The sequence below is a fragment of the Phaethon aethereus genome (assembly GCF_964289735.1).
Source record: "Phaethon aethereus genome assembly, chromosome: 1".
Classification (NCBI taxonomy): Eukaryota; Metazoa; Chordata; class Aves; order Phaethontiformes; family Phaethontidae; genus Phaethon; species Phaethon aethereus.
In genome coordinates, this window is record NC_138575.1 from 220,563,050 (window position 1) to 220,576,884 (window position 13,835).

Below are 13,835 nucleotides of genomic sequence, written 5' to 3' on the forward strand. Positions count from 1 at the left end.
ATGCCTGGATGCTTTTTGTCATTGACTGACAAGTCTATTTTTTGGAAAACTTTGATAGCATTAAGTGCTGGTTTATGCTCTGTAAAATAACTGGTACTCACAGAGTGGAATGCTCTCCCCCACACAAAGCAACTACAGCTCCAAAAGTTTTTTTGTGCTCTTGGAAGTTCCCAAGTTTCTTAAGTTGTCGGTGGGGGGAGAGAAGAGCAACAACAAAAAGAGGCTGATTTAGGAGATTCTATCAGATCTTGTCATCTGGTTTGCTTCCTTGCCTGCTAACACTGAAAGCTTTTATGAAGTTCAGGAAACTAAAGAGCTCTTTTTCTCTGTTAGTATACATGATGCAAATAATGGCAGCAGGTTGCCAAGGCAAAAAAAGACAGAGAATTTGTAACTAAGAAATCAAAGATTAACTAGCAAAAAAGTTGATATCAGGCCTGGTTTACCTTTGTATATCTTGGTGTTATCACACAAGTGAAGAGTGAAGTACGTATCCAAGAGGCGATAACCATTCTTATTGATAATGTTACGTGCAGCAATGTTCCGAAGATGACGAAGCCGGCGCTAAAAATAAGAAAAAAAACCTAGTTAAAGAACTCTTAGGTTGAAATTTAACTCTCTGATTTTTTTTTTTATATTGAAGCATTTTAATGATTTCCAAAGTATCGTGGTCAAAAAAATCCCACCAAACACTCAATTTTCTTTGGCAGAAAGCTAGTGTGAACAATAAGCATTCAGCAAAGCCATAGGAAACCAACTGGATAAGCAACAACTAGCACCTACGAGCTCAGATTAAGCAACGCTGATCTACAAAACAAGCTATACTTACTCATGTCCTATACGTAATTTTTATTCCACATGTCTAAATCACCCCAACTGCTCAAGCAGTTCCAAGCAAATATGTGACACTCGGCAAAGAGCAGCAGTATCACCCAGGTGTTCCGCGTCATCACACTGGAAACACTTCCTAGCCTAAACTATTTTCAACAAGCACTAGTGGACCAAGAGCTCCAACAAAAACCACCACCTAATCCAGAGCCATATGTAACTGGCTGAACAAAGCTTCCTGAATTCACAGTAATCCTGGAAACTGCTGTAAAAACCTTAAATAAAAGTAAAATACATCAGAAAAGCAGATCCAGATTTTCAGGGGAAAATTAAGGGCACAGTCAAATTTGTGATGTCTGTCAGCTACCTTCTGCTTAGATAACCAAGTCCTTTTCTGTTGGATTGAATACACCAGAAAATGTCACTAAAATCTTTAGTTTAAGTGATTTCATACAACTCCAACACTATGTTAGTTTGCTACAATACTGTATCTCGAACAAAAGTCATCAGATTGAATAAATCCCCCACTCCCCACCAAGTGCCAAATAGTTGTAATAGCTGTGGCTAAAATCCTCAGCTTCAAAGCATACTATGCCCTTTGTCTTTGACAAATATTTAACGTTACTAGCTTATTGTTAAATATAGCTAGTTAACAAAGCTATTCTGTAGGACTGTGCAGTCACTCTCAAATCATTGTTAGCTATGGTTCTTATTTCAACTTTGAAAAGCCACGCGTGCTTAAAACAGACTAGCATGAATTTAGGACTCGGCAAAGTGCCACTTCAACTATATAAAGTTCTCACCAAATCCTTCAGTCTCTCCCAATCAATCTCTCAGCTTACCAGTGTCTTGCCCACCTACCATGAGGGTGTTGACAACTGGCTCCCTATCTTTTTTAGATCACCACAAACCACCTACAAGCCTCAAACAACTGGTTTAGTGCATCCTTTTACCACAGAGTTCATTTTACAGAATACTTCTTTTTCCCAAAAGCTTGTTAATTTATAAGTGTGAATCCACCTTAAAAGAAACACTCCTGCATTGACCAAAACCGCATTTAAAACACTTTCAAAACCAAAAGACAACTTTTCTGTTTGCAGCTTTGCCTAAAAGGCTTTTAACAAGAGTTGAAAGGCCATCATCTGTTTTGTAATCACAATATGACGCTTTATATCACTTAGTATCACTTACATGATAGATTAGTTTTGCTTCCTGGAAATACGTAATAATATTAAATTTCTGTTCATGTGACAGACTCAAAACCACCACTAGATTCATTCCTGCAAAGTCTATTTATGAGTTAGGCTAAAAACAGAGCCTGAGATGGGATGCCCAGATACCTCTAGTATATACATGCAATACAAAATTTTAAAAAATAATTAAAAAATAATATTCTAAGCTCTTTAATTGCAAGACTACATGCTCTTTATTTTGTTAGAAATTGGTATCACAAACGTGAACAGAAAGACTAAGCCTCACTTAAAAAAACCAACTCTACGGACCCTGTACATTATTTCAAATCTAACTTTAAAAGCTGTGTAGTTTTGCTGGTTATTTATGAGCAACTTAAAGACCCCTTAAGAAATGGCTTTGAACATGCATTGCACTCCCTATAAAAATGACTCAAGGGTTTTATGTGCCACCTCTCTCCTTTAGTTAACTTCAGTAGCATACAAATCAATCATCTACCATGTTTGTTCCTCCCTTTATTTTATTTTTTTTAATCCCTTACAAACCAAGGAGAATAGCCCACATAGCATCTAACAAAGAGGGCAACTTTCTCCAGGTCTTTTTAGGATTGCAAACTAATTGTGTGACTGGTTTGAGTAGTACACTACAATGAAGAAGCCCTCAAGCAAAGCCAAACAAGTTTCTCGTCTTTCACTATATGCAGTGAGGTTTGGAAAAAGCTGTAGTGTCATAACTGACAGCTGCATCTCTGGGCAAGAGCGGAATCCTTATCTCCATGGTCTGTGATTTCTTTGCATCCTTCGAAGTCTGGATTTTATTCCAAAGTCTAAAGCCTCACTTTTCCCAAACCAGTTGGAAGATGAACATTAAATTCAGGGCTGCGAGGCTGCACCACAGTTCAGGACTCAACATGCAACAGGTAATGAACGTCTACTTAAACCTCCAACTTAGTCATCACTCTCCTCCTCCCTTCTGTCCCATTACTTGTCCATTTAACCTAGCTGATAGGGAACAAGTTTCCAATTACACAGAAAATTCCCTTGTTCACATTCTTTAGTATGAGGTCATGATGACAGAGGGACTTGGATCCTGAAAATAAACCTTTTAATTTGCCCACTACATTGTCACTGATATTTTATTGCATTATTCAGATTTCCTCAGAACTCTACAGAGGCAGCAGAGTTAATTAACCTCTCCTGACCAAAGAGAATTAGCCAGGAGACCATCAGTTATGAAGACATATCCAAAAGACAATTCAAATAGGCTCTAAAATTCTTCATCAATGGCTTGCAGCTGTTCTGTGCCAAACGTGTTATTTCAAGGGAATTTTCAAATCTTAGTGTTACCTCCTATGTTTTTCATATCATTTTTGCTCAAGATGTTAGAATACACAAAACAAGAAACCCCCCTGTGTTGTAGTTCAGCTATCACTGGCATCAGCCAAATCACCCCGCTGCTTCCTTGCACTGCTGCATCGCCCTCCTCATTTGTACCACCATAAATAAGCAGCTTGTGCAGCTGCTCGGTGAATCACACTGGGGAACCGATCTGGATGAAAACTAACCACCTCTCTTTTGCTGGGCTAGTTTCACCAGCTCAGTTCCTCCATATGGTTCACAGCATGGCTGTCCAAGCAGCTGTGCCGATGAAAGGAGGGGACAGTGCAGCAACAAGCAGTCAAAGGCAGACAGGACTGCTTAAATGAAACCGCCAGCTTAAAAGATGTGCAGAGCTACGTACAGCCTGGCACTTCCGCAAGCAAAGAGAAAAGCAGTTCTCCATGAGGTACTGGCACATTTCAAGCTGCAAAAGCAACTCTTTAGGGGGAAGCAACCCATTACACTTTACACTGAATGCAGTAGCTGCAAACAATCCTGAGTTCTTTCACTTCCTTCTTCTTTTAGATGAAGTGAGAAAAAGTAGTCACTTCTCATCAGAGCTAAGTTTTAGCTACCTTTATTCCCACAGATGAGATGCTCTGCAACCATTCCAAAGAGACCAGTTTAAAAATCAAAATAAGTGCTAAAAAACATGGTAAGTGCTTTGGCAGCCTCGTGCGTCACATAACTTAAAAAAGGCCAGCTGTGTTTGCAAGCTGATTGTGCAGGATCTGCTTTCTTAAAAATAGCTAAGTAAACTATGCAGATGAGTAGAGATACTTTTCACCTCTATCTCCTCAAACAGTTGACAGTCTATCAGCAACACAGTACTGATGATCTCAGACACTACACCAGACATCTTGATAAGATATCAAGTTATTTTTCAGCAGAGCACTGATTTAGGTAAGCTCTGACAAGTAGAACTGATAACATTAAAAAGGGTATTTAACTTTTCCAAGAGCTCTGAATTTAGTGCATGCAGCCTGCAGGATAGTGCATCTGGATCATGGCTTAGCAGAGTAGTAGAGCAGGTTTAACAGCTCATTCTAGGGGGATTGTGGCACAGAAGTTATTTTGATTACCACAACTGTCCTAGTCCTTTGCACTTCCCAAGAAAGTCAATGGAGCAGTAAAATTACATGGTAGGCCTTCTTATCATTTGATTTAATTGCCAGTCTAAATTGCAACTGAGTAAAAGCAACTGCTACACAGCAACTCTATGCCGACCTACACGAAAGAAATTAGTGCTTCCTTCTACTTTGAAGATAAGTAACTACAAGCCAGAAGAGATCCACTAAATTTCCCTTACTAGAAATTCTGAGTAGCAGCTTATATTTTAAAAACACTGCTGGAGGAAAAGATATCAGAGGTTATAAGCATACAGCTACCCCAAAGATATACAGAAAGGCTGGTCAGGAAGGCTTTAGTTGAGACCAGAAGAGCAGAGTGTACCATCAGGTTTCACCTCTCATGCCTGCAGAGACACAAAACTGGATTCCTGGAATTCAACAGCAGCATCTTGACAGAGCTGCTATGGAGTGCAACGAGACCATCCATACTCTGCAACAACCAGCTTCTCTCAAAAGCCAGAGGTCTTTTTTCTTATTTAAGAAAAGCACTCAGTTTTCATCATTCTGAAGAACTATTATCAGTTGTTTAATGTATCTAGTGTTCCCATTCAATGACTTTCCGGGAATCTCTCCAGATTTACCACAGGCCATAAACAAGTGAGGCTGCTACAGAATAAAGTATTTTGTTCAACATCCTTGTTAATACTTCGCTTTTTCATTAGATGATCCCAGAACTCTTCAGTCCTCCAAGTCTTCTGAGGTTTAAAGGACTGAAAATGCCCGGTCCCTTCATGCTTTAGTTCACTCCACACTAAGATACCATGACCTTTCGCTGCTTCTGCCTGAAATATCACCTTCTGCATCTTGTTCCCATCCCGCACAATGTTTTCTTGCGCATTTGTGCAGTCTCACAGAGAGGGTCAGAGAATTCATCCAAGCTACAACTGGAAAAAAAAAATACTTAAGTGTAAGTTCTTCCAGTTCAGCTCACTACAGCTACACAGATGTGCCCACTACAAAAGCAAGGCAGAGCAGGATGGAGTACAAGGCAGCAGAGTTTTTTTTAAACACTACGATTTCTTGATGGCTTAAACTTATCCTGACACCACGCTATGCTTCCCTCTGGGCCTGAGAAACTGAAGTGACAAAGCTATTCACTTGGGTTTTTGTTGGGTTAAGTCTAACAATCTGGTAGCATTAATAAAAATCACTGCAGAGATGGGGTGTGGGGAAGAAGGGAAGAAAAGGTACAAGTCAAAACATGAGAGAAGTGCACGGTTGTTAACAAAAGGTCTGAACTGTTCGTGGAACCACAAGGAGAACAGCGACTACCTGTAACAGCCTAAAGTATTCCTGGAATTTCATAATTATTTGTTCAAGGTCACATAATGGGTAGCAAAAACAAGCACGGAAAGTTCTGACTCCTCTTCCATCTTAACCACTTTATTATTCTCTTACAAGAATCTGATGGCCCTGGGAAAAAAATAATAATGTAAGAATACCCAAGTTGGATGAGAACACAGCCAAACACCATTTTTGTATCTTCACTACTATCTACCACACTTACTAGCTCAGGCTCCACTTACTAATTGTGAAGCTCAGGTCATTAATATGAGCAACAGCTAAGCCTATTCTTTAGCACATGGAGCCTATCATTTTATTAGCAACTGAGATGATCTAATGGCTCACTGCTGGGAAAAGGGGGAGGTCTGTCTTCTTTTTGCCCTCTCTCCCAGTTGCATGCTCTTTTTGCCCCACATCTGCCTCCTCCTGCCCTCTCTCCCAGTTGCATGCTCTGCCCTCTTTAGCACTGGCTCTTTTGGCAAAACTATTCATGAATTCTCACTCTCAGCAGAAACACTAGCACTTTGACATATTAAATGGATTTGCAAAGGTGTCAAAAGAGCACCTAAACTTAAGCAAGACAGGTAGTTTAGTTTCTTCCAGCAACGGCCATCCAAGATGCTGTCAAATAGCCTCCTCTGTGAAGTGAGGGTTAGGCTGAAAACTCTTCCAGATGTTAATAAATGAATGACAGTGGGCCTACTGCATCCATGCCCATAAGCAAGTTTCAGAAATTTTGTAGGAATAGTCTAGTTTTTAAAGAACTTAGTAAATGTGAATACATTTTCCAGAATAAAGTTTAAATTCAATTGGCCAGGAAGAAATTTTTACAGATCTGTGGCTGGATTGGGAAAAGGCTATTTTCTCCCCATCCCACCACTCTGGCATTCCTGGTGACATCCCATATAACCCATGTAAAGTGCAAAGCATCATACAACTTCAAGACAGTGTTTCTGATTCAACATTTTTGGGGTGGGGGCAGGGGGAGGAAAAATAATGACCAACCAACCTTACTTTTGCCTGAATGTAAATACCAGAGTAAAACCAGTGTAAGAATGCTGGGAAACCATCTTGTACAAGCAATGTCAATATTTAGGGAAATCACTTAAAAAGCCCAAAGTTGCCAAAAGCAAATCACTACTCAGGGTTCTCAGAGGCCCGATTACCTGAAAAGCAACCATTTTTTCTCCAGAAGACATATTGTACAGAACTTTCAACACTGGCTATAATGTCAGCACCAATTCTCCTTCCTTAGCCTTTAATGGAGCGTCCTACCTATCAGATTTTAGCATAAACACCAAGACATAGTCTTCATCTCTGGACACCATCTCTGATTTTCAGACTGCTGCCCTCCTCCTGATTGTTTCAAGAAAGGATATTCCATAAATTCTTTTTAAGTCAGGATCAGCACTAACCTCTGTACAAGCTGGTATGTATTCTGATTTTACCTGGCTTTCACATGAGTTTCCTAGCTTGCTTGCTTGCTTTATGACCCACAGTAGCTCTGGAAGACTTTAGGCAAAATCCTTCCAACTATTTGAGCATTAAAGCAGGGTGAAAAGATTAGTTACCAACATAAATGTTACTACAACAAATCCAGTTGTTTCGAGCTTAACAAAACTGAGCTTGCAAGGTCAGCTATTTGGGTCTCTGAATACTTGTCATAATTAAGTCACAGAAAAACACAGGGCTCTGTGTGCTTTGTAGCTCACAGCAGCCAGGTTGGTTCCCTCCCCCTGCCCCCGCCCCTTTTCTTAAAAAGCATAAAAGCTCTAAAAAAAAACAACCCACTATCAAAATATGAACTGTATTTAGCCAACATGAGCATTATTTATTATCACAGAACTACTCTACACCTGATTATTTCAACTTCCTAGTTCCTCAGAATTTCACTAACTACTTGCTTTTACCTATGCCTACCAGCTTGAATATTAAGCATCAATCATGTGATCTGAGTTCCTGGAAGTCAAATGGTAAACAAGAATTCATATTTAAGTCAATTTTATCTAAGTTTTCAAGCTGTCTTGTTTTCCAATTTGATACACTCCACTACAAAAAAAAAAGGTACCTCACAGAAGGTTTGGGTGAATTCTGCTGCACTACACAAAGCCTTTCATAGGAAAGAAACATGCAGCGATAAGTTTAGATACTATTCAGATGCCTTGTTACTTAAAACCACAGGCAGGACAAGAAATTGTACTCCAATTTACACACTTGCTAGGAAGATTTATTTAGAAGTTCTGTAATTAAACAGTTTTCCACAGTTCAGTCAAGAGAATCACACGTGGTCTCAGATCTACTTCAGAAGCAAAGCAGAAGCATTTAATATACAAGTTTGTAGGACACACCATAAGGAATTTTTTGAATTCTATTTTAATGTCCTTTCAGCACACACCTGAAGACAGCAAGGCCTTCAACATTACACAATCATCATTAGTTCAATAAATCGCTTGTGGATCTCCTTATAATTGCATGCCCTTCATATCTCAGTTTCCTCATGTCAAGTGATGGGATTCAACAGCAATTTAGTAACTCATTTCCCTTTCTAAGACTTAACTACTTTCTGGCAACAGCCTTTCAAAAGTTCTACCTGCTATGAATCATACCCAGGGCCAACACCAGTTCAAAGATGCACAGCAGGAATGTAACTGCACTTTTTCCTGTGAAGATGCAGCATCCACACATGAAACACTTTCTTCCCTCACATTCTTGAAGATTTGATGCAAGAAATGACACACACTGAATCTGTGCAGTATGATTTACCCAGACTAAATGACCACAAGAAAAGTCAAAACTTTCTTTTTCATCAACATGGGTTCAAAATTTTCACAAATGTGTAATTGTGGATTTTAGTTTACAGTTCCTTAAATCAGGGTGCTTTCTGTCCTCTACACTTACGGGCATCTGAAAGGCTTTGTAAAGGTTCACTTTAGACAGAAAACACCTATGAAGCTTTCACTTGAACACACTAAGGCTCAACACAGGTTTCTAATCATCCATACTCCACCATAACTACTCCTGCTGCTGTACTGCACCGAGAGTTTCAACAAGGTCAGCAGATGGAAGACGTCCAAAAGGCATCGAGTCTTCCCTACTTCATATATGAAGAAAATGAAAGAGGAAGAATAAGGAACATCTCTATATTTGACACTGCCCACACAGAAGTATAACTTGTTCTCCAGCTACTTGAATGCAAAAGAGCCCTTTGTTAGCTCAACCCAGAGTTGAAGAATACAACATGTGAAGTCAGTGTTGCATCTGACAAAATATGTCAGTCTATGGCACAACCTGCTCCTTTAAAGCCAATTAAAACAGCAACAGTAGTATCAGAAAATCACTAAGATAGCCAATTACATAATAAGTGAAAAAAATTAAGACTGCTATACATTACTGTTAAAAGGTAGCTACATCCTTTGGTCTATCCTCCCTGGCACCCTCTCTTACTAGCTACCCCACTAAACTGTTTCCCCACGAAATAACTGAAATTACACTGGGGAGCAACTCAGCAGTCAACTTCTCCCTCAGAGCAAGGATGTAAACAGCTGGTAATTGTTCAGCAGGTGCAAGAAATTTTCTCTTTGTACACCATAATCACATTTAGGAAACCTACACCACTATTTTAGAGCTCAGAACCAATGAGACAACCAAGACCAAAACAGATATTGAATGCAAGCCCACAGTGTTCACACTCTTCACTAATTTTCTACATCCTCATCCTTCTTTCCACATTCGAAATTTGTGCTCATCTCTGCAGAAAGACTGAAACAGCTTGTTATTTAAAAGATAAGGTAGGGACAGGTACAGAACACATGGGTGTTCAGCCTTAGAATATAAACTGGATAGCTGGTTAGGTGTGACAAAACAAGACTCAAAACATTGAATTTACTTAAATGTAATGAAAGCAAAATCATATGCCCATGCAGGGACTTAGGCAAATGAAGTTCTTTCTGTGTATTGTTCCAACAGCTGTGTTTGGTTACAGTCACTGCAACACCAAGAGCAACAGACCAAGCGAGCTGGCAAACACCACAACTCTGAAGAATGAAAACTGTCAGCACACCCTAAAAAACTGCTCGAAACTGGGGTTAAGAAAATCTTGCAAGCACTGACCGCTGGCCAGACAAAGCTCTTCTTGCTAGGTGTTTATGTAAGATACAAATAACAAGGAACTACTCTTTGCATCTTTAACCAAGATCTTTAAGAAGCAACAACTAGAAATATCATCTTTCCTTATTGATGTTTTCTTCTGAGTTTGTCTGAATAAATATTGCCTCACTTGCAAGATGAAAGACCAAAACTGTAACTGCTTCTTTGACACAACATGGGAACTATGCCATGGGGTAGAAAAGAGAACATCGGGGTGCAACTCCCACCTCATTAATAACGCACCGTAACAGTTCAGAGAAGTCTCTTAAGCCTCTTAAGATCACCTTGGGCAAGAGAGCATTAGTCCACATTAGCTGTGGGAATGACCTGGGAATACCAATTAAGCAATGGAAAACAAGGTGATGCTCAGAAGGAAGGACCCAAAAAGTAAACGGGGCCTTATGGAATAAAGCATCAACAAAATCAAAGCAAAGGCACTTCTGACCTTAAAGAACCACTTGATTTTAAGCATGCACCAAGTTGCACAAGCAAACAGCATATGCTGATTAATAACCTGAAGCATATTAATGTTTATTACATTACTGAATGACAAACCAAGGGCAGGCCAGTAAGCCTCTCCTCATAAATAAGGAATGAGTCTTTAGTTACCAGCTACCAAGACTTTTCCTTCACCCAATTAAGAGTTAGATTCCCTACCCCCCCCCCAAATATCTACTAAATAAAGCATTAAAACTGATTTACTACAGCTTTCTGACAGAACAATCTCTAACTTATCGACAGTCTACAAAACACACTTGCATTCCTTTGCGGGGGGCGGGGGGAAGTACATTGTAGAGAGAAAAAAATCCAGCCCCATATTAACAGCCAATCTTTTGGGCTACAATTACAGTTTTACAGCAACTTTAACAACTATCTCCTCAGCATTATCTCTGACAAACACTAGACATTGATACAGCTGGCCATGGATACAAGCACGTATGATCACTAGGTCAACACTCACACAGTGGTGTTTTACTGGAGCAGCACTTCCCTCCCCACTTGGCATTTAAAGACACTGCATGTCAGAGAGAAGTGAAAGCAATATTCAAATATGACACTTTCCATCCGCTATTCTGATTTCCCCTTGCATATTTACTAGGAAAGAGGAAGTAAAATATTAAAGTCAGTCTTCATTATTGTATTACTCAGTGGAATATATAACAATAGCTACATAAAACTCTTTCCAAAAAAGATGCTCTTTTCACACTGTTTTAGTTGAAAAACTAGCACACATGCAGCCCTCAGCCCGTACAGCAGCTTTCTTCACTTCTCCCACATAGAAGACCTCTCAAACTCATTTGCCAGCACACTTGGAATCACCCATTTTACTACATTACCCAAGTTGTTGCACACATCTTTAAAGAAAGTAATAATGAAATTTTAACCTTGTTCTAATGCACCATATTCTTCTCATCCTGCTTTACCTCTACTCACTTGGATCACTTTAAGCATCTAAACATATGCCCAAGGTCCTGGATTACACTGGACTGTCACTTCCAACTGCTGAAAATATGGTTTTATTTATTGTTGGAATCCAGAAGTACCTGCAATCCAGAAGTACTTTGCCTTTTTTTTCCTGGGAAGTTCTTTCCAGAAGTACTTTCAAAAGAAAAAAACATCTTTGCTTTAAAAGTTCACTTCACTCATGACTTCCATTCCTTTGCATCCTGGGTGCAAACAAGGTAGCAATGCAAGTTTCTGCAGCATGTACGTTAAGCTCATGCAATTACTAAAATCCCAAAAGCTCAAAGATTGTTAAATGTTTAGCATATATCATTTCTTTAAATGTAGCTCAACGGAACAATTTCTTGTACAAGAAATCTTACAGAATGGATAGAATCTTCACTTTTATGGTCGCCAATGAGATATTCGGAACTTGCCACCAACTTCTCATTTCTTTATAGGATGGATCACAGAATAAGACTATAAACCTGAAAAGGACATTCACAGTGAATTCAATCCCTTTATTACATTCAACCTGTTCACGGCAGGTAAACAGTATAGCGTGGTTTCATGTTCAAAGTAGATCTGGGGGGATTTTTCTTTCTACCACTTAGGGGTCTGCTCCAGAACTTTGGCTGAAAGAAGTTTTTCAATTCCTAAACAGGATTTTCATCTTCCGTATTCAAAACGAAGGACCCTTCCCTGAAAAACAGGCTTAGGACAGGGATAACCCATTGTTTGAGTAGTGGCGGGATGGGAGAAAACATATCCTGGCCACACAACAATTTTACTCGGCTACTGGAAATGCATTTCATGAAACCAACACGCATCTAATCAGACAGGTCTGTATCAGTACTGAGTATAAACAAATGTGATGCTCTGCAGTTTGCTGAAGTTCAGAGTGCAAGGAAGCCTCACATGGCTCTTCATGGAACCAGTTCAGGTCCCTTGCCCTTATCATCTCAAATCTGTCCTGCAGTATGTGGGCTAAACTGTTCCCAGAGTTAAGCTGGAATGGAAGCCACAGGAGCCATGTTTGCTAAGCGTTGCTCTCAGCCTCCTAGAAATCCACCAAACCCCAACTGGTTCTTTATCAATAACAGTCTATAAGCGAATGGAGGCTACAGAGCGTGCTTGGGAAGTTTCACTCTTTGCTCTGCCCTAAACGCCTGCTTCTGACATCTGTGACTCAAAGCTCATTGCTGCTCCCTTCTGCAGAAACTTTCACCATCTGACAAGAGAAGTCTATGAACTGAAAGATATGGAAGATATTGGGTCATCTGGACTTTGGTCTAACACTAGTCACGGCCATGCACAGCGGTGCAGTTCACCCCCTCCCTTCCTACCATCACATCCATATTCACCAGAGCATATGTAGCTCCCCCACATGCACCTTCCCACGCAATACAACCAAAGTCTTTGAGCAGCTCATCTTGGAAACCCACCTTGGACATCACTACACAGGGCATACTGAAACGTGATTGACTGACACTGAACTGGACAATGGACACGCTGGATCGATGGGCAGAGGTCAACTGTATGAGGTTTAATAAGGCCAAGTGCCAGGTCCTGCACTTCGGCCACAACAACCCCATGCAACGCTCCAGGCTTGGGCAGGAGTGGCTGGAAAGCTGCCCGGCAGAAAAGGACCTGGGGGTGCTGGTTGACAGCCAGCTGAACACAAGCCAGCAGTGTGCCCAGGTGGCCAAGAAGGCCAACAGCATCCTGATCTGTATCAGCAACAGCGTGGCCAGCAGGAGCAGGGCAAGGATCGTGCCCCTGTACTCAGCACTGGTGAAGCCGCACCTAGAATCCTGTGTTCAGTGTTGGGCCCCTCACAACAAGAAGGACGTTGAGGTGCTGGAGCGTGTCCAGAGAAGGGCAACGAAGCTGGTGAGGGGTCTGGAGCACAAGTCTGATGAGGAGCGGCTGAGGGAGCTGGGGTTGTTCAGTCTGGAGAAGAGGCGGCTGAGGGGAGACCTTATCGCTCTCTGCAACTGCCTGAAAGGGGGTTGTGGCAAGGTGGGTGTTGGTCTCTTCTCCCAAGTAACCAGTGATAGGACGAGAGGAAATGGCCTCAAGTTGCACCAGGGGAGGTTTAGATTGGATATTAGGAAGAATTTCTTCATCGAAAGAGTGGTCAAGCATTGGAACAGGCTGCCCAGGGAGGTGGTGGAGTCAGCATCACTCGAAGTATTCAAAAAATGTGGGGACATGGCGCTTTGGGACATGGTTTAGTGGGCATGGTGGTGTTGGGTTAATAGTTGGACTTGATGATCTCGAAGGTCCTTTCCAACCTTAATGATTCTGTGAACTGGAACTAAAACTTCTGATGGCAAAGACCTAACTCTGTATACAGCTCCCAGTGTACCACCTAATATCTGTAATATCTAGCTTTTCCCCCGCCATTACCCAAGATATCTCCAGAGAGCAG

General features: G+C 40.8%; 1 protein-coding gene across 2 annotated transcripts in view; it reads right to left on the bottom strand.

Moving 5' to 3' along the window:
- Nucleotides 1–13,835, bottom strand: part of UVRAG (UV radiation resistance associated) — a gene marked incomplete at its 5' end in the record, with an annotated part of 104,154 nt that overhangs the window by 86,415 nt on the left and 3,904 nt on the right. For both annotated transcript variants that reach the window (XM_082009508.1, XM_082009507.1), the window contains one exon: nt 447–564. In XM_082009508.1, the coding sequence (XP_081865634.1) occupies nt 447–564 (118 nt within the window). The remainder of the gene's footprint in view (nt 1–446; nt 565–13,835) is intronic.